The 24,022-nt window shown below is 45.0% G+C and overlaps 1 protein-coding gene across 1 annotated transcript in view; it reads right to left on the bottom strand.

Annotated features, from left to right (window-relative positions):
- The window catches only part of STX2 (syntaxin 2), a 38,468-nt gene that overhangs the window by 2,742 nt on the left and 11,704 nt on the right, over positions 1 to 24,022 (bottom strand). Inside the window, exons 3-9 of the mRNA XM_011961427.1 lie at positions 22,302 to 22,376; positions 17,123 to 17,196; positions 15,327 to 15,435; positions 9,518 to 9,591; positions 9,256 to 9,393; positions 6,644 to 6,754; positions 3,603 to 3,728 (exon numbers count right to left, since the gene is read on the bottom strand). Of these exons, the coding sequence (XP_011816817.1) occupies positions 3,648 to 3,728; positions 6,644 to 6,754; positions 9,256 to 9,393; positions 9,518 to 9,591; positions 15,327 to 15,435; positions 17,123 to 17,196; positions 22,302 to 22,376 (662 nt within the window). The 3' untranslated portion in view covers positions 3,603 to 3,647. The remainder of the gene's footprint in view (positions 1 to 3,602; positions 3,729 to 6,643; positions 6,755 to 9,255; positions 9,394 to 9,517; positions 9,592 to 15,326; positions 15,436 to 17,122; positions 17,197 to 22,301; positions 22,377 to 24,022) is intronic.

Below are 24,022 nucleotides of genomic sequence, written 5' to 3'. Positions count from 1 at the left end.
GGTGTGAGCCACCACGCCCGGCCGACACTTTCTTTTAATCATAATAAAACTCCGGGATTGCTGTTAATTGGATGAATTACACATCTTTTAAAAACTTTACATGAATTTCTTGTTGGCTAAAAAATCCTATTTTTTCTTGCTTTTCTGAAAGGAGGTGTCACTCTGTTGCCGAGGCTGGAGGACAGTGGTGCAGACATGGCTCCCTGCAAACACACCCTCCTGGGTTCAAGCAATCCTCCCACCTCAGTGTCCCGAGGAGCTAGGATGACAGGCATACACCACCATGCCCGGCTAATTAAAAAATACGTTTTTAAGAGACAGGGTCTTGCTATGTTGCTCAGACTAGTCTCGAACTCTTGGGTTCAAGGGATCTTCCTGCCTTGGCCTCCTGAAGTGCTGGGATGACAGGCATGAGCCACTGCACCTGGCCTTATCTATTTTTTACATTTAAATATGACGAACGTGTAAGAAATCAACAAGACATTCATTCATTCTTCTATTGCACTGATGGTCTCAAAGCAGGGCGCGACACAGCATTTAACTTTTTTAAAATTAACAAGTATCCTCACACAAGGGAAAGCGAGGCCACCTTTGGCTTAATAAATGGAGTCTCCTCCAGGAAGCTTGTCTGAGGGAAGGGAAGGAAGACACGGCAGGAGGCACCGCGCTGTAGGACTTTGAGTTCTTTTTTTGAAAAGCAGAGATCGAGATCCATCATTTTAATGACAGTTCCAAATGCATGAGTGCTTTTACCTAAGAAATCCTGTTTACTAAGCCTGGACAGCTCTAATACTGCAGGCTCAGTCAGTTATGCAGGGTTTATCAAGAGGCCCATGGCAGGCCCCGGTGAGCCTCCCAGTGACCCTGGAATTCTAGTTCCGTGTTACCATCACACACATTTCCTGCAAAGCCCCAGCCACTCTCATCCTCTACGTGCGCTCCTATGCCCCTCTCTCGGCACCTTCCTAGAGAAACCTCTTCTTCCTTTCTCTTGATGCCTTCCCTCCCTCCAGAGGGAGGCGCGCCCTCGCGCTCAGCAAGTGAGTGTGCTGGGGCCACCTGGAGTCAGCTCCACGCAGCGCTCTCATCTCCTGCCGCTGTTGCGCTGCCTGCCACGTGTCTGGGTGCTCGACGTGTGTGCACTTTCCTGCCACATCTGGCTTTCAGGATGACTGTCAACTACATGGCGTCTAGGGTGCAGGGCCCAGGAGTCATTTAATCTCCTGGTGACAGCGAGAGTGGAGAGGGCACACCCTGGAGAGTCCAGCTCCAGGTCTGGGCCAGGGCCCTCTCACCGACTAAGACTCCACCTGTCTCCTTAAAGCAGCGCATCCCATCCATGCTCCGTGGTGACGGGCCTGCACCTGGCACACCTCGCAGGGAGGGGCAGCACCCAGCCCCAGGAAGGCCAGTTGCTAAAGGATGAAAGGCTATGTTAATATTTTAAAAGTGAAATTAAGGACATTAACCACTGCCTTCCTGTGCAAAGATAACTGCTGGTACTCATTTTGGTCTGTTTCTTATAAATGAGGATCCTTCTGTGTTCATTCTTATTTACATACACTAGGGTGAACTGGCCAGCCAGGCCCAGGGCACAGGACTTGAAGCCCCGCTCCCCAGGGGTCACACTGAGAGGAGCCTTCTTTTAGTCAGCCTCAATGCCAAGTAGTGCCCATGAAAAGTAGCGCATTTCACTGTGTCCAAGCTAAAAATTGTAATTTTATCTTTAGTGTAACCACATTAAACTAACCATATTATAGCATTAGGAAAAAACTCAGAAAGTACATGTTAGAATCATGAAAATACTGAAAAATACCACTATAACAATGAAGAAAAATCACGCGTACAATATGTTCAGCAGAGCTCAGAAGAAAAAAATAGAACATCTTGCCTAATAAATATCCTACACAAACATCCTGCCTAATAAAAATAGAGTATAAGAGAGTTCTGACTGCCAAATAATGGAATGTTAACACACGCAGCATCCCAGAGCTCCATATGGAGGAATTCCAGGTGTAATTCTGCGGCTTTTGCATAAATGTCAGAACACTAACTTGAAAACTTCTCATCTGGTGACTGCGTATGGTGAGCGTAACAGATGCTCACATTAAAATATCAATCTTTTGTTTTGAGACCGCCCCGCTCTGTCACCCAGGCTGGAGTGCCGTGGTGTGATCTAGGCTCACTCTAGCCTCGACCTCCCGAGACTCAGGTGATCCTCCTGCCTCGGCCTGCAGAGTAGCTGGGACTGGAGGTGCGTGTGCCACCATGCCCAATTAGGTTTTTGGATTTTTTTTTTTTTTCTATAGAGACAGGGTGTTGCCATGTTGAAGGAATAAATCTTACAGATTACAAAGCAGTAGTGAGACTTAACTATGCTCGTGATTCCTTTCTGCTGTATGTTAACTTTTTAAAAAGCCTTAGGTGACGATCAAGTCTGCAGTCACTTCCATAACCCAAGAATAAATTCATCAAGGATGACTTGCCACACTCTAGACACCTGGGGACATTTCACAATTGTCTAATACAAGAATCATGCCAAACAAACATGTACAGAGAAATCCCCGCTGTGTCCAACTGTAACACACTGACAGCATTCCCACTTCAGGGCTAGTGCCAGGAGGGCTCCCAGTGCGTGAGAACCAGGGCACCACAAAGCCCGCTGGAGTTTAGGAAAGGCAACGCCCGCGCTGTGAGCAAAGGCAATGATTCTTTCAATCAACCGGAATTTTATATTCAGAATTCTTTAAGAATTAACAGGCATAATTTTCCTTTCAATATCAAAGAAATAGATGCTGCCAAATAGAAAGGTCAAAGGATTTTCCTTTCAGTCAATGTTTTTCGCAGCATGAATTCATGCCCTCAATTCCACAGTAAAATGATGCGTCAGTGTATTTTATAAAGTACCTTTCAGTGTTGCCAATTGCTCTAAAAGTTACAACTCAGGAGACAAAACATGACAAGTTTGGTAACTGAGAATTAATCTTCACTGCTATTTCTATGACATTGAATGAAGGACCCACTGCCTGTAAAGAGCTAATGGTCTCCTTAGATCCCAAACCACAGATGCAGGCTGAGTACAACGGCTCATGTCTGTCTATGATCCCAGCACTTTGGGAGGCCGAGGGCCAGGAATTCGAGACCAGCCTGGGCAACACAGAGAGTTCTCATCTCTACTAAAAATAATGTTTTAAAAAAGTAGGCGGGTGTGGTGGTGCATGTCTGTAGTCCCAGCTACTCGGGAGGCTGAGGTAGGAGGATAGTTTGAGCCCAGGAGGTCAAGACTGCAGTGAGCCATGATCACGCCACTGCATTCCAGCCTGGGTGACAGAGCAAGACCCTGTCTCAAAAAAACTTTAAAAAACAGGATAAGAAGGTAGCCTTGGTTTAAAAATGAGTTGCCACCCAGCCTACGCTTGTTCTCGGTAAACAGAGTGGCTGGGCACTAGAATCAGCACACAGGCAGATGTATCACTGGACGGCGTTATCTGTACTGCGTGGCTGACAAGCTTTTATTAGTTTTATGTCTATTACAATTAAGCAAACACTATTACTGGTTAACTGCAAAAGTTAATAAGTAAATTAGTTGATGAGTTACTTACTCCCACCCTGGCAGAGAGGCATGCACACTGATGTTATCCACACCATCATTTGCCAACTGACAAGCCAATAATTAGAGCGATTATGGCAACCAGAACCACTGACACAGCAATAATTATCCACTTTTTCTGTCAAAGAAAAGCAAGCTGATTACATCACGTATGGTTAATTTCATATTGCCACATTAAAAGACATCCTTCATTCAAAATAAAACGACCTGACCGGGTGCAGTGGCTCACGCCTGTAATCCCAGCACTTCAGGAGTCTGAGGCAGGTGGATCACCTGAGGTCAGGAGTTTGAGACCAGCCTAGCCAACATGGCAAAACCCTGTCTCTACTAAAAATACAAAATTCAGCTGGGCATGTGTCTGTCATCTCAGCTACTCAGGAGGCTGCGGCAGAAGAATCACTTGAACCCAGGAGGCAGAGGTTGGAGAGAGCCAGGATCATGTCACTGCACTCCAGCCTGGGCCACAGAACAAGACTCCATCTCAAAAAAATAATAATAAAATAAAATAAAGCCAAACAGCCATCAGAACTCACTTTAGAAGCTAAGTTACAGGACACTGCTTAATCCCGTTGGGCGATTTCCTGAGAGAGTGACTTAATAAGGTCAGACTACTTGGAGATAAGCTGCTATGTAACTGTTATTTCAGGTTTCATCCATGGGGACAGCACGACCATGTTATTTTGCCACATTTCTGATGACTGAGACATGCAGTTAGTCTTCCGCATGTACAGAGGTATGGGCCTGCTAGCTCAGTGGCGGAGAGCCCCACTGCCTCTTCAGGAAACCTACACGCTCAGCACTCGGCCTTTTGCTCCTTCTTTTATGTTCTTGGTGGTTACTTCTTCACTGCTCCTGACATAGCACACAGAAAAAAAAAAAAACTCTTCTACAAACGGTGCCTGGCCTCCCTCCGAGGGCCACATGGCTCCCTAGGAATAAACGCAGGACACTAGGAGTGGGGATGACCCACACCTGAGCCAGGGGCAGCAGCAAAGCATCTGAGTGGCAAGGGGACAGGCAGGCAAGCCAGGAGGGTTCCATTAGCAGGCATCTAATCAAAAAGACAGTGTCATTTCTGAAACAGGCATCACGTCTCTGACCAGTTTACACGCCAGGTACCGTACAGACCCCAAGCACCTCACAGAGCCAGGCTTGCTCATCCACAGGGAGAATGAAACCGTTTACACACCCACCACCTTCCTCCTTTGTAAAACCAACGGAAACCAATGGAAACCAACGGAAACCAACGGAAACCAATGGACTTTCACTATCGTCTTCACAGGACTAACGTGTTCAGGTCATGGAGAAAGGAACGGGGCTGCCTTCTTTTAATGAAGCTGACTTAGACCTGGAACTAAGTTAAGCACTTTATACAGGTATCTCTTCACCTCAATTTACATTAGGGGCCAATTGTTTTAAAGCAATAAATGAAATAACGTTAAGAAACCATGTCTGGCATTTCAGAGATGAGGAGCATACTTAGACATACCCAGGAAAAGCGAAGGGTGAGCCCTGGCGGCTGAGCCTGCAGCCCAGGGATGTAAGTGGAGGGTGTGCCCTGGCCACTGAGCCTGCAGCCCAGGGATGTAAGCAGAAGGTGTGGCCTGGCGGCTGAGCCTGCAGCCCAGGGGTGTAAGTGGAGGGTGTGCCCTGGCCACTGAGCCTGCAGCCCGGGGGTGCGTCTGAGGGCCATTGCCTGGAGGTGCATCCACACACAGTCTCACTCCATTTGTTCCTAACTCGGTGAAAATCTCTCTTTACAGAACTTCTGCTGACATCGCACTGAGCCATCAGCCTCTGAGAAAGGCACCGTGCCCCCACAGCGGTCTTCAGGAAGCGTGAGGGGATACCCAAGCCGGGCTGGGTGCTTGGGTATTCATCTTTCTCCACACTGGAGAGAAAGGACCAAGGACGGCCAGGCAGGGACACACAGTGAGATGCACAGGGCCCAAGTCACTTGGTGGAAATGCGCTTCATGGTTTCCTAAGTTTGCTCAGGAGAGCTTTCATTCACACATGATACTCTTTAGATTCAAAGATATTAAAACTCATTTAGAAAGCTCACATCATCCTCAGCATCTCTGTGTATTAGCACAAGGAGGTGCGAAGATGGAACACCCATAATCTCTGCAGCGTCAGAGGCACTATGATAACATGCCTAAGTCAGGAGAATAAGTTTTAAATTTTTGCCCCGTAACAAAAAAATCACACAGGGTTCCCTGAACCCTTTTAAATGCAAAGTCTGTGCATCTTAAGTGAAAGGGGCTCCCTTCTTTTGAGAATCCCTTTAAGTGGGTGCTACCTAAGATTGCAGGTCCACGGTCTCAAATAATTCTCTTCTTTCCTCGAAACCAAGAATTCACAAATAACCTAAATAAAAAATCAGTGTTCATTGCATCAAATGTGTAGCCAACAATTTGGTGCCAGGCGCCGTGGCTCACTCCCAAAGTGCCTGTAATCCCAGCACTTTGGAAGGCGGAGATGGGCAGATCACTTGAGGTCAGGAGTTGGAGACCAGCCTGGCCAACACAGTGAAACCCTCTCTCTACTAAAAATACAAAATTAGCCTGGCATGGTGGCGGGTGCCTGTAATCCCAGCTACTCAGGAGGCTGAGGCATGAGAATCACTTGAACCCGGGAGGCAGAGGTTGCAGTGAGCCGAGATCACTCCATTGCACTCTACTAGCCTGGGCAACAGGAGCGAAACTCCAGTCCAAAAAAAAAGAAAAAGTGCTGGGATTGCAGGCATGAGCCACCACACCCAGCCCTAGGGTTTTAATTACTTAGAACACAAAAGGGTTTATAGTACAAATAATTCATCCAATAAACTTTTTAAAATTTTTAGCAAAAAGAGTTATTTCCATTTTAAAACAAATTATTTTAAATTTAATATTTAAATTGAATATTTAAAACAAAACATTTATTTAATTAATTATTTCTTGGAATACCTTTTAGGCAGGCTTACATCAATGTATTACAACTTGAAGCCAAATAAAGAGAAAAGCGCAGCTGAATTCTTCCAAGCCAAACTCACCCTTCTCGCCTTGCTCTGGTATTTGGTAGCTTTTTTTGTCTCTTCTTTAGCGTGTTCTACATAGTCTGTGGCATTCATAACGTTTCTTTCTATGTTGTTGAGCATTTCACCCTTAAAACAGAAGTTTCAAACTGAGAAGACATTTTCAAATGGCTTAATTATGTGTCTTTACGACAACCATAGAACAAAGTTTTTATGTAAACATGATGTGCATGTAATGGATACTGAGGGTTTTTTTCACATTTACAGAAAGATAAAAGATGAGGCCATTATACATGTGCCGGTGCAAAGCAATCAAAACTCAACTTATATTGTAAAAAGAACGGAAAGGAAAGGGCTGCCATGTTGATGATTAAAGGCATCTCAAGTCAATTCTGAGATACCTTTGGCACGCAGACATTGCGACAGACGGGCAGCGGGAGGAGGCAGCCCGCTTTCGGTTGAACTAGTATCTTACCATTATGCAGACAGACAATGTACAAAGAATGACATCTTTTCCACAAAGTACAAAATTGTAACTACTTCTTCAAATCAGTACACTGAGCACAGCTCACATCTGACAGTTGACTACATCAATGAGCAAAATGTAAACAGAGGTGAATTCAGCAAAGTGTGAGGGAGAAAACGTATTACCTGGTTTTCTGTCCACAGACACAACCTGCAGCAGTGAATCGTAAAGCATTGAAGAATGACGGACAGTTAACTCACTCAGTCACAAACTTCAACTTACTAGTAAGCTCTGACTATGCAAACATTTGCATAAGATGAGTCAATATAATGTAAACCAACAGACTTCTAAAAGGAAACAGTGAAACAGAGCCAGGGATACAGCCATTTTTCTAACCGAGCTTAATGCAACGCATTCGGTATAGAGCAATTACAATTGAAGTCTAAGGTACTACAAAAGCTTCAGTAATTACAGAAATCATCTCTCATTCTTTCTGGCCAGCTGGTTTCCTTTGGAATGCTTCCTGGAAATAAGTGGCCAACGGTAATCAGACTCCCCACACTCCACTTCTCATATCATGAATAGCAATGGGGCCCCCCAAATCAAAAAGGAGTAAGATCGTCCCATCCCTGCCCTCTGTGTAGCTGTTGGTTTCCTCTAGCAAATGCTTCGAAATACAAACATTAGCCAGGCACGGCGGTGCACACCTGTGGTCCCAGCTGCTCGGGAGGCTGAGGCGGGAGAACTGCTCGAGGCCAGGAGGCAGAGGTTGCAGTGAGCCAAGACTGTACCACTGCACTCCAACTTGGGCAACAGAGCAAGACCCCGTCTTAAAAAAAAAAAAAAAAAAATAGGCATGGTGCCTGAGTTTTTCACACACATTCTCATGATAAAGTTCCTCGAAATGAACAGTGTTTCTTAACAAGGTTGGTGAGGCAGGCAGGAACAATCCTGTGTGTGGATGGATTCCTATCCCACCTCACACAATTCAGGCAGGCCCAGAAAACAAGCCCATCAGATGTGAACCTACTTAGGGGACGACTGCAGCCAAAACAGATCCTGAAACCAGCCTCAGGCGGAGCGAGGGAACCATGTCCTTAGGATGGTTTGATACAAATGCTTCCGCTTCACCTGGGGTCAGCTGAATCCTAACCAGCAACAGAGTCCTATCTCCACGGTATTTGAAAAATAGGGAGAGGACCTTATTCAAAGGCAAAGAGCGAGTGTGAACATCCCCATGCACATCACGGAGTGTGTGATCTGTGATCCATCCCGTACTTTACATGGAGTTAAATACATACATACATATACACAATTTTTTTTTTTTTTTTTTTTTTGAGACAGGGTCTCACTCTGTCACCCAGGCTGGAGTGTAGTGGCGTGACCATAGCTCACCACAGCCTTGGACTCATGGGCATAAACAATCCTCCCACCTCAACCTCCCAAAGGAGTTTTCTATTTTTTAAGAATTGCATTAACTCTTCAGTTCACTCGGAAGGGCCTTTTCACTCCTGCTGTCACTCCCTGTCTGTCATTGGGCAGATGGGAAACCCCGTGTCACAGGCACAAGCTTTTACCTGTCACAGATTGTATCCCCACTCGGGGGTGACTCTTTCAGACATTTCTCCTAGTTATTACTGTAATATATGCTCCTTGCAGACAATCTGAAAATAAGTACTTTTAGAGAAGATTAAAATTCCCATAGTCTCACGCCAACACACCGTGTGACACACGCCTTTCCTTCTGTGAATACTGTTTTATGGAGCCGAGCCCGCGCCACGTGCTTGTGTTTACGTATTCGTACGTATGCACGGACGTACAAAGAGAGCTCTGTCTCTCCCTTTTCTCCTAATTCGAGCACACACATCTGTGTATTTCAGTGAGAATTCTCCATGAACACAGCTGAGGTTGCCTGTGGTTGCCTAAAAGGCTGACTTACGAACGCTCCACAATTTAATTCACTGGACCAGTCCCTTCCTGTCAACACTTCGACTGTCAAAGCCGCTTCCAGCATTTCAGCATCACACATAACACTGCAATTAACTTGAATCTGGTGGATTCAAAGTAACAGCTTTCCTAGATACATCCACTAGATAGAGTGGGATGCAGTAAGATTTTACACATGACTGTATCTCTCTTGGAGAATGCAAGAGCGTGTAACTACCTGAGTCTCCACAAACATAGCCATGTCCATGAACATCTCATGCAGCTCTCTGATGCTGGTCTCCAGCTTCATGATGTCCTTGTGACGTGACTCAATTTCATTGAGAGCTTGTCTAGTAATTTGTGAATCTGATATAATCTTGGAAAAACAAAAATAAAAGAGAATATTAATAAACTTACGATGGGTTTGGGAGTTAAAGGGTTTTTAAAAAGCTCTGTCTACAGAAGAGTACATGGAGCCACAGGGCCGTGCCCTGACTCACGTCGGAAGTGAAGATGGACGGCTTCCCGCTCTCCAGCATCTCTTCTAGCTCGTCGTCTGTGGTGGTTCTCCCAGCTGAAAGACCCGCAACCACAGCCCCACTCAGAATGCAGCACAATTTAAAAACAAGGCCGTCTGCAACCATAAGTTAGCAACTACAATCGTAGTTGTTAGCATTTTTCAATGATTTTTTAAAACCTTTTCTTAAGCAGATACTGACAATGAGAAATGAACCTAAGATTGAGAAGCAGGAAGAACTAAAAACACTCCAAAAAACTTTATGTGATGAACAATACAATTTCATTTTAATATTAGTGAGAAACAACTGCAGAAAGGAAATCGGTAAACAATGTTTTGGCACACTGGTTTCCCTAAGAGTTTAACTCTGCCTCATGTAAAAGGGGGTTAAGCTGAATGTAGCATGTATTAAATGGGGATCAATAAAGTCTATGTAATGAGAGTCAGATGCCTGAACACTTTCCGTGTTTTGGGAGGGAGGCTTGCTCTGTAGCCCAGGCTGGAATGCAGGGGCATGACCTTGGCTCACTGCAACCTCTGCCTCCCAGGTCCCGGTACAAGCAATTATCCTACCTCAGTCTCCTGGGTAGCTGGGATTACAGGCACGCGCCACTATGCCCAGCTAATTTTTGTATTTTTAGTAGAGACAGGGTTTCACCATGTTGGCCAGGATGGTCTTGAACTCCTGACCTCATGATCTGCCCACCTCGGCCTCCCAAAGTGCTGGGATTACAGGCACAAGCCACCGCATAAATGTGTAATGACTTCTAAGAAACATGTACACAGGTTTTTGGAAACCTGTTAATTACTATTTTTCATAATTTGTGCCACAGAAAACAAAAGAAAATGAATAAATGTCATAATAATTCAAATGTCATCTAAGAAGCAGCATTATTCACAATTGCCAAAAAGTGGAAACAATGCAAACGTCTGTCCCCCGATGCCTGAGGGGGCAAACTGCAGTCTAGCCACACACTGACGTACAATTCAGCCACAAAAAGAAAGGATGCTTTGGGGTTTTGTTGTTTTGTTTTTTGAGACAGGGTCTCACGCTGTCGCCCAGGCTGGAGTGCATGGGCACAATCACAACTCACTGCAACCTCTTCCTCCTGGGTTCAAGCAATTCTCATGCCTCAGACTCCTGAGTGGCGGGGACTACATGGGTGCGCCACCACGCCCGGGGCGGGGACTACATGGGTGCGCCAGCACGCCCGGCTCATTTTTGTATTTTTTGGTACAGGTGGGGTTTCACCATTTTGGCCAGGATGGTCTCGATCTCCTGACCTCAAGTGATCTGCCCACCTCAGCCTCCCAAAGTGCTGGGATTACAGGTGTGAGCCACCGTACTGGGTCTTACTCTGTCACCCAGACTGGAGGGTAGTGGTGTAATCTCAGCTCACTGCTGCCTTGACCTCCTAGGCTCAAGCAATCCTCCTGCACCAGCCTCCCGAGTGACTGAGATTATAGGCACACACCCCATGCCTAGTTTATTTTTGAATTTTTTTTTGTTTTTTTTTTACAGATGGGGTCTTGCTATGTTGTCAAGCTGGTCTTGAACTCCCGGCCTCAAGCAATCCTCCCACCTTGGATTCCCAACCAACGTGTTGGGATTAGTACACATGTGAGCCACCACACCCCACCCACCCCATGGTGAAACCTTGCAAAAACTGTGTTACAGGAAAGAAGTCAGTCACAGAAGAACACATAGTGTATCATTCCATTTATATGAAACATCCAAAATGGGAAAATGTACAGGGCTAAAAAGTAGAATGCAGTTGCCTTGGGCTAGGAGAAGAGGAAATGCAGAGTGACTGGTGGTGGGTGTGAAATTTCCTTTTGGTGTGATAAAAGTGCTCTAAAATTGATTGTGTGTGGAAATATACCAAAAACCACTGAATTAACTGTATGCCCCAAATATCATTCACATATTAAGAGATTTACTTCTAAATAAAATTGTTGAGATGTCATTTAATGAAAAAAGTTTAAAGTTAGTAAATTGCAAAATTTGTTTACTTACACTGTTTTTTGGGAGGTAGTTCTCAATCATTTAAAAATCTATTTAAAGGCAAACATGGTGGTTTACATGTATAATCCCAGTGCTTTGGGAGACCAAGGTGGAAGGATTGCTTGAGGCTAGGAGTTTGAGACTAGCCTGGGCAACATAGCAGGACCCCATCTCTACAAAACATAAAATAAAATAAAATTTTAAAATCTATTCAAAATAGCTCAATGAGGAGATTCTCCCAGTTTTGCTTTGCTTTTTTAAAAACATGAAAAGTGTTTTAAATAATGTAAAATATAATCATTAAACTAGAAATTTCAGCTTGGGCAACACAGTGAAAACCTCATCTCTACAAAACATAAAATTAGCAGGTATGGTGGTGTGCTCCTGTGGTCCCGCTCCAGAGGCTAAGGTGGGAGGGCCCCTTGGAGGCCACAGTAAGTGGTTATGACAACATTGCACTCCAGCTTGGGTGACAGAGTCAGACTCTCAAAAAAAAAAAAAACCTAAAAGTTACAGCTCATGTTTCATGTTCACAAAGCTCTTCCCACTGGCTAACTGCTAACTCTGAGAAACAGCCTGGGGTTATGGCATGTGAAATGCAGCGTACATTCCTAATTCCTTATCCGGAATGCTGAAATCCAAAACATGATGAAACCTGGGTTTTCTCTTAAGCTTGATGTCAATATTCAATGAGTGGCAAAATCTGACCTCAACTGAGTCATGGCTATTTATAATCTTAACTCATCCCACTTACTGTGAATACTCACCTTGCTCTGGAGAGCTATGTGAATGTGCCTGATTACAGGGTGCAGTCCTAGACCCCACCTGGGGATTACACAGTACACCTCTTATACATCGTACTATCTTCCTAAAATCTTAACAGTTCTCAACTCTGAAACACATACAGCCCCAACCATTCCAGAGAAAGCACTGTGGACCTGTCTAACATGCGCTGGTACAAGAAGAAACTCACTTGCCATCTGAAGAAATAAAGCATACAGCACAGGGAAAGATATCCTGTGATACAAGGTAAGAAGCCTGCCTGACGACAGGGCTGACTGAAGGAAGAAAGAAAGGGAAAAAAATGGTTCTAGGTGCAAGGATTTGGAGAAGACCACGCGGGAAGACATCCGCTGTGTGGCCAGAGTGACGCCATCCTGAAGCAAAACTGCCGTGACGACCGATGTTTGACTCGCGCATGCCAAGCTGTTCTGCAACGAGGTCTGAAGACAATGCCTGTGGCGCAGGCAACCTCTCATCAAGATGCTCATCCAACCTGACCAGTGGTCAAAAGTCTCGTCAAGCAAGTCTGAAGACGGGGCCGGCTGCACGGGTTCTAACCGGAAAGCCTGCTTTATAAAGAACGCTTTCTGGAGGGCAGGAGGCTGTGGGGATCCACCGTCTCTGTCTCTCGGGGGCTTGTGTTCGTACGTCCCTGTTCAATGCTTCCTTCCGAGAAACTGGATTTGTTAGCCTCTTTCTTTGGCCTCTCTGCTCGCTCAGCCTTTAGGGGTGAGTTTGCATAGATCTGCTCACTTCGGAATAGCCACATGGAGGGTTTAGAATTTAACAGACTTAAAGGAATTACTAAAAAAACTCCCAACATGTATCTGATACTTCATTGCTTATAAGACACTTTCACAAACAGTACGCATTCGACAGAGCACGATTGCAAGAGCAGAAACTGGAAATGAAATTCTGTGGGCTAAGACAGAATCATGTGGGAAAGAGAGAAGAGACAGGTGATCTGATCACGCCACGGGATTCACGGGGAGTGAAGACAGGATGGCCCTGCAGGAGAGACGGTGCGGGGCCTTCAACGCCAGGCTGGGGGACTCTGTGCTAGAAAGTGCTCACCACAGAGTCCCAGAGCGCAAATCCTCACCGTGCAACCAGCTGCCTGGAATGATGATTTTCACTTTAAAAAGGACCAACAGATCCCTGAAGTCAAAGCAGTTTGTAAAAACTTTTCATGGAAAAGCAGTCTCGTCGACATCATGATGGAGCACTTCTGCCGGGATGGAGCAACAGGGACCGTCTTTTCCCTGCCACTTGAAATAACAACAACAAACCCACCAAAATCTACAAAACAATGATTTCAAGACCCTGAGCTTCAGGCCACACACAGATTCCCAACAGATGGAAACAAGCCAGGTGAGCCTGCCGCTGCCCTCAGGTGGAATTCTCCTGTAGGCCACAGAGCAGACAGGGCCCAGGTGGAGCCCAGGGGAGGTCCTAAGGCAAAGGCACAGAGCTCAGGGGAGACCAAGGCAGCCGGATTCGCAAGATGGAGTACGAGAGATGAGAGAGACGCAGACAGCGAGCTGCACAGACCCCGCATGCTCACCGGAGGGCTGACTGGCGTGCCAGAGGGAACACGCTGCCAGGCAGATGAGGGTGCCATGAGGTTCGCGGCCATCAGAGCAGGTACTCAGAAGGGTCTTGCGTCAGGAGTGAGGAACAACAGGCCTGCAAATAAAGCTGCTCTGCTCCCGCTAAACACAAGATCCCAAAGGATAAACCACGCTCATGTGATTTAACTACATTCTAAAACAAAGCCCAAGGAGATTTACAAAAATACTCAAAATACAGAAATACTCACCACCCAACAAAGTAACATTCACAATGTCTGGCACACACTCGAAATTTACCAGGCTTGCAAAGAAGCAGGAAAACAAAAGCCACAGAAAGGAAGGAAATCAACCAACCAGAGCAGACAGGACAGTGGAGTTGGCAGACAAAGACGTGACAAGTTACTGCACGCGCGTCCCAGGTGTACAGTGGGGAGCAACACCGGAGACACGGAAAACACCCAGCAGAACTAGCAACAGAAACCACAGGTCTCCGGTGAAACATACACTGGAGGAGGTTAAAGGCAGATCACACAAGGAAGAGAAACTGGCCAAAACCAAACACACTGGAAAAGAGCATCTAAAACATGAGGAGCCTCGCTGAGCTGGGGGACAAGGTCAAGCAGCCTGCAGCCTGGCGGGTGTATGACAACATTCTCTGAGGGGACGTGCAGCGCTGGGAGCCAGGATGGGCCTGAGGCTTCATCTGACCTGCGAGCTGACACGCTGGCCCGCCAGGACTCCGTGGAGGCCGGCAGAAGGTCCGAGGCCCCAGGTCAGGGACAAAGGGCTTTCCTACTCACAGCACAGCAGGCAACCCGAGGCTCATGAGCAGCTGTCCACAGCCCCCAGTCTCATGGGGAGAGGGAGAGCAGCCATAGTGGGATGTCCTCACAGTGGGTCTGTGTGTCTGAAGGACCTGAGCTTGGGAACCCCAATCTTTCACAATGGGGAGTCTGCAAACCTGACCAACCTTTATCCCCGAAACAGACCTGTCTGTCCCCGAAGAAGGCGCCGTCTCCACTGCCATGGCCAACGGTCCCCACAAACACCCTTGAAAAGAGTCTGGGGCAGTAGGGCTGCCGCCTCTACTCACAGACAAGGAGAGCTGTGGGGAGCCACGAAGATGGCCCCGAACCAGGGCAGGATGGGACGGAGGACACAGAAACACTCAAAGAGGAAATGACTGAGCACTCTCCCAATCTCCCTGAAACTCTAAAAGCAATGGCAATGAGCAAGGTAAACCTCACCGCTCAGGACTTCCTGAAGAACAGGTTTGCCCAACTCATGGCACAGGAAGCTACAAGTGGTCTTTGGGTTTTACAGTATTGGTGAAAATAGACATGGAATTCCTTTTCTGAAGTTAAAGTCATTTGAAGCGAGACCCTAAGGGAGAAAAACATGATTTTAACAAAGACGGAGTCTCCATTACTCACTTATCTCCAGCTGCCGCTGGATGCGGCCCTTGCTCCGCTCCCGAAACAGGGTCTGTGCCTCATTGTACTCCGCCATGGCTTCCACAAACTTCCGAGACAGCACCGAATGCTAACAACACAGGAAAACTACATTCGTATCTGAGGGCCATGCCTTCTACTGAAAGTGACATGCAAGACATGCATTTTGGAAACTCAAACTACATGTTATTCTGTTCCTGCAAATGGAAAATGACAGTGGCAAAGTCCCCATGATAGCATCTGTGCTAAGAACTTTGCATGCATCGGCCAGGCGCGGTGGCTCAAGCCTGTAATCCCAGCACTTTGGGAGGCCGAGACGGGCGGATCACGAGGTCAGGAGATCGAGACCATCCTGGCTAACACAGTGAAACTCCGTCTCTACTAAAAAAATACAAAAAAAATGAGCCGGGCGAGGTGGCGGGCGCCTGTAGTGCGCCTGTAGTCCCAGCTACTCGGGAGGCTGAGGCAGGAGAATGGCGTAAACCCGGGAGGCGGAGCTTGCAGTGAGCTGAGATCCGGCCACTGCACTCCAGCCTGGGCGACAGAGCAAGACTCTGTCTCAAAAAAAAAAATAAATAAAAATAACTTTGCATGCATCATCTTACCTAATTTTCACAAGAGCCCTATTATGCCAGTCACATCCCTCTTAAAGAAAACCATGACTTTGAGGTCATTAGCCCAAGGTCACAGGCTTTTCTAATAAACATGGATCACCGCTGGGACCCAGGCAGGCGGACCCCAGAGTCCGCGTGCTTCATCGCCTCGTGCCCACGAGGCCTCAGGGCTCTGTCTTCCTCTGGGCTGCACCACAAACCACTGAAACGTGGCGGCCTGACCACAAACACTCAAATCATTGGGATAATCCCTGCTCTTCGGAATAGAACTCTGTTGATGGATTGAATAGGTTTTTCTTCACAATAAAGAGATGTTCTATAAATACTGTGAAAGGAAAATAAAATCGCAGGACCTCACACTCACTATCCCAAAGGGACAGTTAAGCTTGGGAATTGAGTCATGCAAAACACTGCCCTCCCTCCTCTTCCCAAACAGATGGCTGCAGGGACAGAAGGCCGCACACCTCCCCAGCGGCCTCCCGCACAAAGTGCTCACAAGGAAATCCCTCGTGGGTCCCAAACTCTTTCAGAATCCATATCCCCCCAAAAACTAACTCTAAAACAGAGTTCTACTGAACTCACCCTGACAATGTCCGTCAGCCGCTTATCTTCACCGGTACAGGACAAAGACAAGACTACAAGTCACCCTCGGCCCACCCCGAGAAATGCATGGATAGCTCCTCCCTCAACTCAGGCTCCCATTGGCCCAGGCAGGAGGCACGGGAGGAGTGCAGAATTGACCCCCGCTCCTCTCTTCCCACATGTGAAATGTGAACGCAGTGAGCACTGACCAAAGCCTCACAACAGCGTGGCCACCTCGATGCCTACCCCCGCTTTTTCTCTTTTTTTTCCCCCTTTCCTCCTTCCTCTCCTGCCTGCTCTTTCCCCTTTAAATATCAAAGTCCTCAAAACCCTCTTCGGGAAAGGCACAAACCACAGATCCTACCCTAATTTGTATTTCTTTTTTCCAAGTGTGTCCTCAGCTTTGACAAAATAAACCTCTGTCTCGGATACTTTTGTTTTATAATACTATATTATTTTTGTGCAGAAATATTGTGAGGATAAGCATGACAGTAAAGATGAAATTATTCGGAGTCTGCAAGAAGAAAGTAACAACACTTATTCTGCGGCATTACTTCAATCTAAACGAGGCTGATACCAAACCTGGGTTCTTCGTATCCGAAGATCCACTGAAGTCCGGTTCCCACTCTCATCCTGATCAAAACTTTGTTCAATAGCTAGGAACAAATAGGAAATAATTACCTTCCAAATTTAAAAATGAAAATGTTTCAAGCCTAACTTCAAATTCCTTTTATTTCTTATCTTTGAAGTACCTTTAAAAAACTAAAGCTAATGAACAAGTGACCTTTTAAAGCGATCTACTAAAGAGACAACCCTCAATAGGAAATTGTTTTTTGAGACAAGGTCTGGCTGTATCACCCGGGCTGCAGTGCAGGGACACAATCTCGGCTCACTGCAACCTCCGCCTCCCAGGCTCAAGCAATCCTCCCACCTCAGCCTCCCGAGTAGCTGGGATTACAGGCGTGTGCCACCACATCCAGCTAATTTTTGTATTTTTTGTACAGACGGGATTTTGCCATGTTGCCCAGGCTGGTCTCGAACTCATGAGCTCAAGTGAGTCCGCCTCCCTTGGCATCCCAAAGTGTTGGCATTACAGGTGTGAGCCACAGCACCCAACCCCATCAAGAGGAAATTGTTACTGCTCTTGAGAAGCATGTATATGTAGATACACACAGATATATATACACATATATGCACACATATATACAGAGATATATATACACACATATATACAGATATATATACACATATATGCACACATATATACACAGAGATATATATACACAAATGCACACATATACAGATACATACAGATATATATACATATATGCACACATATGTACACAGATACACACAGATACATATACACATATATGCACACATACGTACAGATACACACAGATACATATACACATATATGTGCATATATGTACAGATACACACATATATACATATATGCACACATATGTACACAGATACACAGATATATACACATATATGCACACATATATACACAGATACACACATATATATATACACATACATGCACTCACATATACAGATACACACAGATATATATACATATATGCACACATATATACAGATACACAGACATATATGCACACATATATACACAAATACACACAGATATATATATGCACACATATATACACAGATACACACAGATATACACACATATATGCACATATACACAGATACACAGATGTATATATACATATATGTACACACATATATGCACACATATGTACACAGATATATACACATATATGCACACATATACACAGATATATACATATATGCACATGTATACACAGATACACAGATATATACACATATATGCACACATATATACAGATATATGTACATATATGTACCCATATATACAGATACACACAGATATATATACACATATATGCAAACGTATATACACAGATACACACATATATACACATATTATGCACACATATATACAGATACATATATACACATATGCACACATATATACACAGATACACACAGATATATACACATATATGCACATATATACACAGATACACAGACGTATATATACATATATGCACACATATATACATAGATACACAGATATATACACATATATGCACACATATATACAGATATATACACATATATGCACCCATATATACACAGATACACATGTATACATACATATATGCACACATATATACACAGATACACAGATATATACACATATATGCACACATGTATACACAGATACACACAGATATATATATGCACACATATATACACAGATACACATGTATACATACATATATGCACACATATATACACAGATACACAGATATATGTATACACACATATATACAAATACATATTTACTCATCCATAAAAATGGAAACATAATCAACAAATTTTAAAGCTGGGTACCACTAAAGGGAAAGGAGAAACAAGGCGGGGACAAAGAAAGAAGTTAGACTCTGAATATGTTTTACATATTTGACTTCAGAATGACATAAATACGTCACAAAACTATAATGCAAAATTAAATTTTAAAAACATTAATCCCTAAACTTAAAAGGAAAAAATAAAACAAACCTAACAGTAAGTCAAGTTAATGATATAAACACACAGAGAAGCCGGGTGCAGTGGCTCACGCCTGTAATCCTAGCACTTTGGGAGGCTAAGGCGGGCAGATCACTTGAGGTCAAGAGTTTGAGACCAGCGTGGCCAACATGGCAAAACCCTGTCTGCACTACAAATACAAAAATTAGCCAGGCATGGTGGCAGGTGCCTGTAATCAGAGCTACTAGGGAAGCTGAGGCAGGAGAATTGCTTGAACTCAGGAGGCGGAGGTTACAGTGAGCCGAGATCGTGCCATTGCACTCCAGCCTAGGGGACAAGAGCAAAACTCTGTCTCAAAAAAATAAATAAACACACAGAGGAAAAACTATCCAAAGTAAGCTTAAACCCCAGTAATTTGTAGCTGGACACAGTGGCGTGTGCCTGTAGTCACAACTGCTGGGGGGATCACCTGAGCCTAGGAGTTCAAGGCTGTAGTGCACTATGATCACACCAGTGAACAGTCACTGCACTCCAGCCTGGCCAGCACGGCAAGACCCCAGGTCAAACAACAATAACAACAACAAAAAGTAATCTGATTATATAGCCCAGTAGGATATACCTACAGACAAAAAGAATGACAAAAAATAAAAATAAAAAATAAGCTTTTAAGTAATCATACTCTTGACAGTAGATGCTGGCATAATTATTTTGGGTTTGTTGCGTGTGTACTATGAATAGCAAGTGAATAATTATGTAAGTGTCAGTGAGAACCAGAATTTGGGGCACAGTTGAAAGGAGATAAAGACATAATATTGCCCGTATTAAGTAAAAATCCTTTCAAAAAAATTTTTAGTCCTCCCTTTATTCTTAATTTGGAGTCTTAGTAACAAATCATGATTCCTTTTATCTTTTTAAAAAATCTTAGCCCAGTCCACTGCAAAAGCCTAGGAAAGAATGGTCAGGTCATCGTCATGTATAGCAGTACATTCCCCAGCAGGCCCACCGCGGTGTCTAGATAACATTCTTCAGACACAGCAGCGGGGCTCCCTGGGGAAATGGCTGATCCCAGGCCCAGGGCAGGAAAGGGGTGAAATGAGCATGGGTCCTTTTGTCACAGCAAAAAGTGGAAAGGCTGTCAAAGACAATGAGGGACCTACCAAAAGGACTCAAGAGTCCACCTTACTAGCCAAAGAGACCGTCTGAGCGTTGAGGAGACGCAATAATGAAAACACCAGAGGTGCTTAAATCCATGTGTTCACGACGATGGACGAGAAGCAGCAACAGAGACTCTCCCTGGCCATCTCTGGAGGACTCCAGGGAACCGACCTATGAAAGTTATACCAGAGAGAGAGTCCAACGCTGATCCTCTCTGTCCTCCATGATCTGTGACCCAGAATGCGCTTTGGCTCCCTTGGTTAGAGAAGCCAGGTCATTTGTCCCACAGAACCTGCCCCGCTGCACCTTTTGCTGATTTCACCCTGCAACACATTCAACAGGCTCTGCTGTCCTCTGTATTTACTGTGGGTTGATAGTTAAATTCTCCAAACTTTATCCAATTCAAGAGTTGAAGGGGAAAGGTTTCTTTTTAAATAACTATTCCAGCAACTAAACAAAGAAGGAATAATAAAATCAGGATATTCACGCTTGTAATCCCAGCACTTTGGGAGGCTGAGACGGGCGGATCATTTGAGGTCAGGAGTTTGAGACCAGCCTGGCCAGCATGGCAAAACCCTGTCTCTACTAAAAATACAAAAATTAGCCAGGTGTGGTGGAGGGCACCTGCAGTCCCAGCTACTCAGGAGGCTGAAGCAGAAGAGTCACTTGAGCCCGGGAGGTGGAGGTTGCAGTGAGCCAAGATCATGCCATTGCACTCCAATCTAGGTGACAGAGACTCCGTCTCAAAAAAAAAAAAAAAAAAAAAAATTCAGGATATTACTGCTTGCAACTTCTAATGAATTATGGATCTTGGAAACAATCATCCATTTTTGACAATATCGCAGAATAGAAAAGAATGTTATATCTTATTTAAAATTTTACTGAACTTACTTAGAGCCAAGAAAAAATGTTAATATCACCATTAACATCTCAACATAACCATGAGGACATAAAATCTGTAATCAGATGCTGCATCTTTACATTTTAAAAAGCCACAAAAAACACCTGAATCAGATAAAGCTTGGAGAATTTAACTACCAACCTACAGCAAACTCAGAGGACGGCAGAACCTATTAAACGTGCTGCAGGGGTAAAATCAGCAAAATCTGCAGCGTGGCAGACTCTGTAGGACAAATGACCTGGTTTCACCAACCAAAGGAAAAAGTGCCAGAGAGAAAAACGATGAAGGGAGACTCTCATTTTTAAAAGCCAGGGCTTGGTCCTTACTTGGGACTCAATTCAAGCTAACTGTTTAAAAAAAAAAAAAATCATAAGACCACTGGGGAAATAGAACCTCTGCCTGGATATTTTGTACTATTAAGTAATTATAATGAATTTGGGTTTAGATATGATTGTGGTTGTGCCGTTGGGGAAGCTTCTGTTTTTGAAATACACACTGATGAAATCTCACATGCCTGGGGTGGGCTTCAGAATACTCTGGGAGCGGGTCAGGGTGGGAGCTCATGGAGAAGTGTGGAGCTGGGGGGTTGGCTTGTGGTCGCCTCCCTCTGCTTCTGCACACATCTGAAACCTGCCGTAATAAAAGTATTTTATCATCTGCACAGAGACTGTTTTTGATCTTGATGCCATTCTGCAAAAATCAAATACAATGTGTTCTTCTACCAAATCAAGAAAAAGCAACCTCTGTTTAAGTCCCAGGTAAAAGCTATCAGCCTCCCAAAAAAACTACTGCTGCTAAAGTGAATGCCAAACATCATCAAATAAATTCCACTGAGTTTGAAAGAAATGAGCAATTAAAGGGTCCATTCAAGAAGAGCTTAGCAATTCACCCTCCCAAACATCTGCAACTTAGCCTGAAATGTCATAAAAAATGTAACAGTAACAGTTTATAAGCAAACACATAACCTTTTTCAATATGAATTAGTACTCTGAATTACATACAAATAATTTATTTTAAAGCAGTCACAATTTTAATTTTTAAAAATGTAAAATAACAAAAACCAATAAAGAATAAAATAACAAAAACCCACACTCCCAATTAAACATAAAACTTCAAACTTACCCTTTAACTTGGCTCGAATTTTATTTGCAGTTTTCTTGATTTCTTTGTTCAGATCTTCAAGCTCTTCTTTTATTTCTATAAAAATTTAAAATAAATAAAATACAGCATCTGAGCTATAACATCCAACATAAATGATATCCAATGAATTTAAGTGAAACAGTATTCTTAGTAAATATTCACTATTTTTCTGTAAGAAAAACTACCACTTATACCAGTGGTTCTCAAAGTGGGTTCCTAGACAGCAGCTTTCATAAATATCAGGCGGGACCTTAGTAGAAACACAAATCCCCGGGCCCCACCCTGGACCTACTCAGAAACTGAGGTGGGGGCAGTGGCCCAGCAAGCTGAGTTAGCAAACCCTCCAGGTGACACAAGTTTGAGACTTGCTGGTCTATACCAATGAATGAAACTGCTGCCTAAATCCACTGCTAACACGTAGACCTGGGAAAGGAAAACGGAGACATAACGATGATCTCAACAAAGTCTCCTGTGTGTGTGCTTTTCTCTGGTGCTATCAGCTGTCTCCCCAAGATGCCCAAATAATCACAGCCACCACTTCAGTGCTGCTGAGCCGGCTGCCCTGGCCTGGCTTCTAACTCAAGGCTGCAAGCAGAGGGGGATGGAGGCAGGGGCTGGCCTCCTGACATGGAGGGAGGCTGGCAGAGCAGGGGCCAACACTCCAGGGCGGTGCTGAGACCTAAGGCCGCCCCAGGGCGTCACAGCAGCCTCTGCTTTCATGCCTGGCTGCCCCAGAGCCCAGGGAGGGTGGCAGGATGTCTGTTCCATGCTGCACACTCACGTCTGCCAGTGGCTGAAGTGACCTGAAGGGGGCTTCCCTCTCCTTTGGCCAGAAGTTGCTGAGACAGGAAGGCCCCCACCCCGTCTCTGGAGCCCTGTTGCCGTTTTACAGAGTCCTGCATTTGCCTCTCTCACTCACTCTCACACGCATCAGCCGGGGAAAAGGCAAATGTTTCCACCATAGACAACATGGCCAAGAATGAAAGCTTTCAGAGATGCCATTCTCTTCCTGGCACCCCCGCAGTTGAGCACACGCAGGCTGCCCCGAGTACCCACTGCACACCAGAGCATGCTAAGTCTTCTTTCCATGCTCAGCTATGGTCATCAGATGCAGCCCGGCTTTTCAGAACCAGATCAGAGACTGAGTGATGTCCAGAGGTGAGAGGTCACGCACCAGTAATACCTACTGAGTACGTGTGTGAAGGCTCGTGTCATCCAAGGAGGCTAAGAAGATCGCCAGGGATCTAACAACTCAGTTAAAAAATAAAAAAAAAAAGAGAAGACAAACCCAGGAAGCGCCAACGCCAGGCAGAAACTAACAACAGACGACACAGGTTTCACAAAACGCCACGGACAGCCAGGAGGAGAGGCGGCTGCTGTGGCTGTCCCGCAGGAGGGGACGTCTGACCTGGGAGTGGAGAGACTGTACTGCAGCTGTCCCGCAGGAGGGGACGTCTGACCTGGGAGTGGAGAGACTGGTGGTTTCCATTCCAGGCAGGAGAAGGGTCTGCAGCACAGAGCAGCAGGACAGTGGGCTGAAGTGACCGGCGTGGGAGGAGGCTGACTATAGGCTGCCCGGGCAGGAGTGTGCAGGCCCGCCTGACTTTAGGGCTTTTACAGAGGGCACCAGTCAGCACTGAAGGTTTCTGAGCAAAAAAAGACATCAGTAAAGATGCATTAGAGATTTTTTTTTTTTTTTTTTT

This window comes from Colobus angolensis, unplaced genomic scaffold, assembly GCF_000951035.1.
Source record: "Colobus angolensis palliatus isolate OR3802 unplaced genomic scaffold, Cang.pa_1.0 Scaffold115, whole genome shotgun sequence".
Taxonomy (NCBI): Eukaryota; Metazoa; Chordata; class Mammalia; order Primates; family Cercopithecidae; genus Colobus; species Colobus angolensis.
Note: the sequence above shows the minus strand (reverse complement) of the source record. Positions and strands in the feature narration are given on the sequence as shown.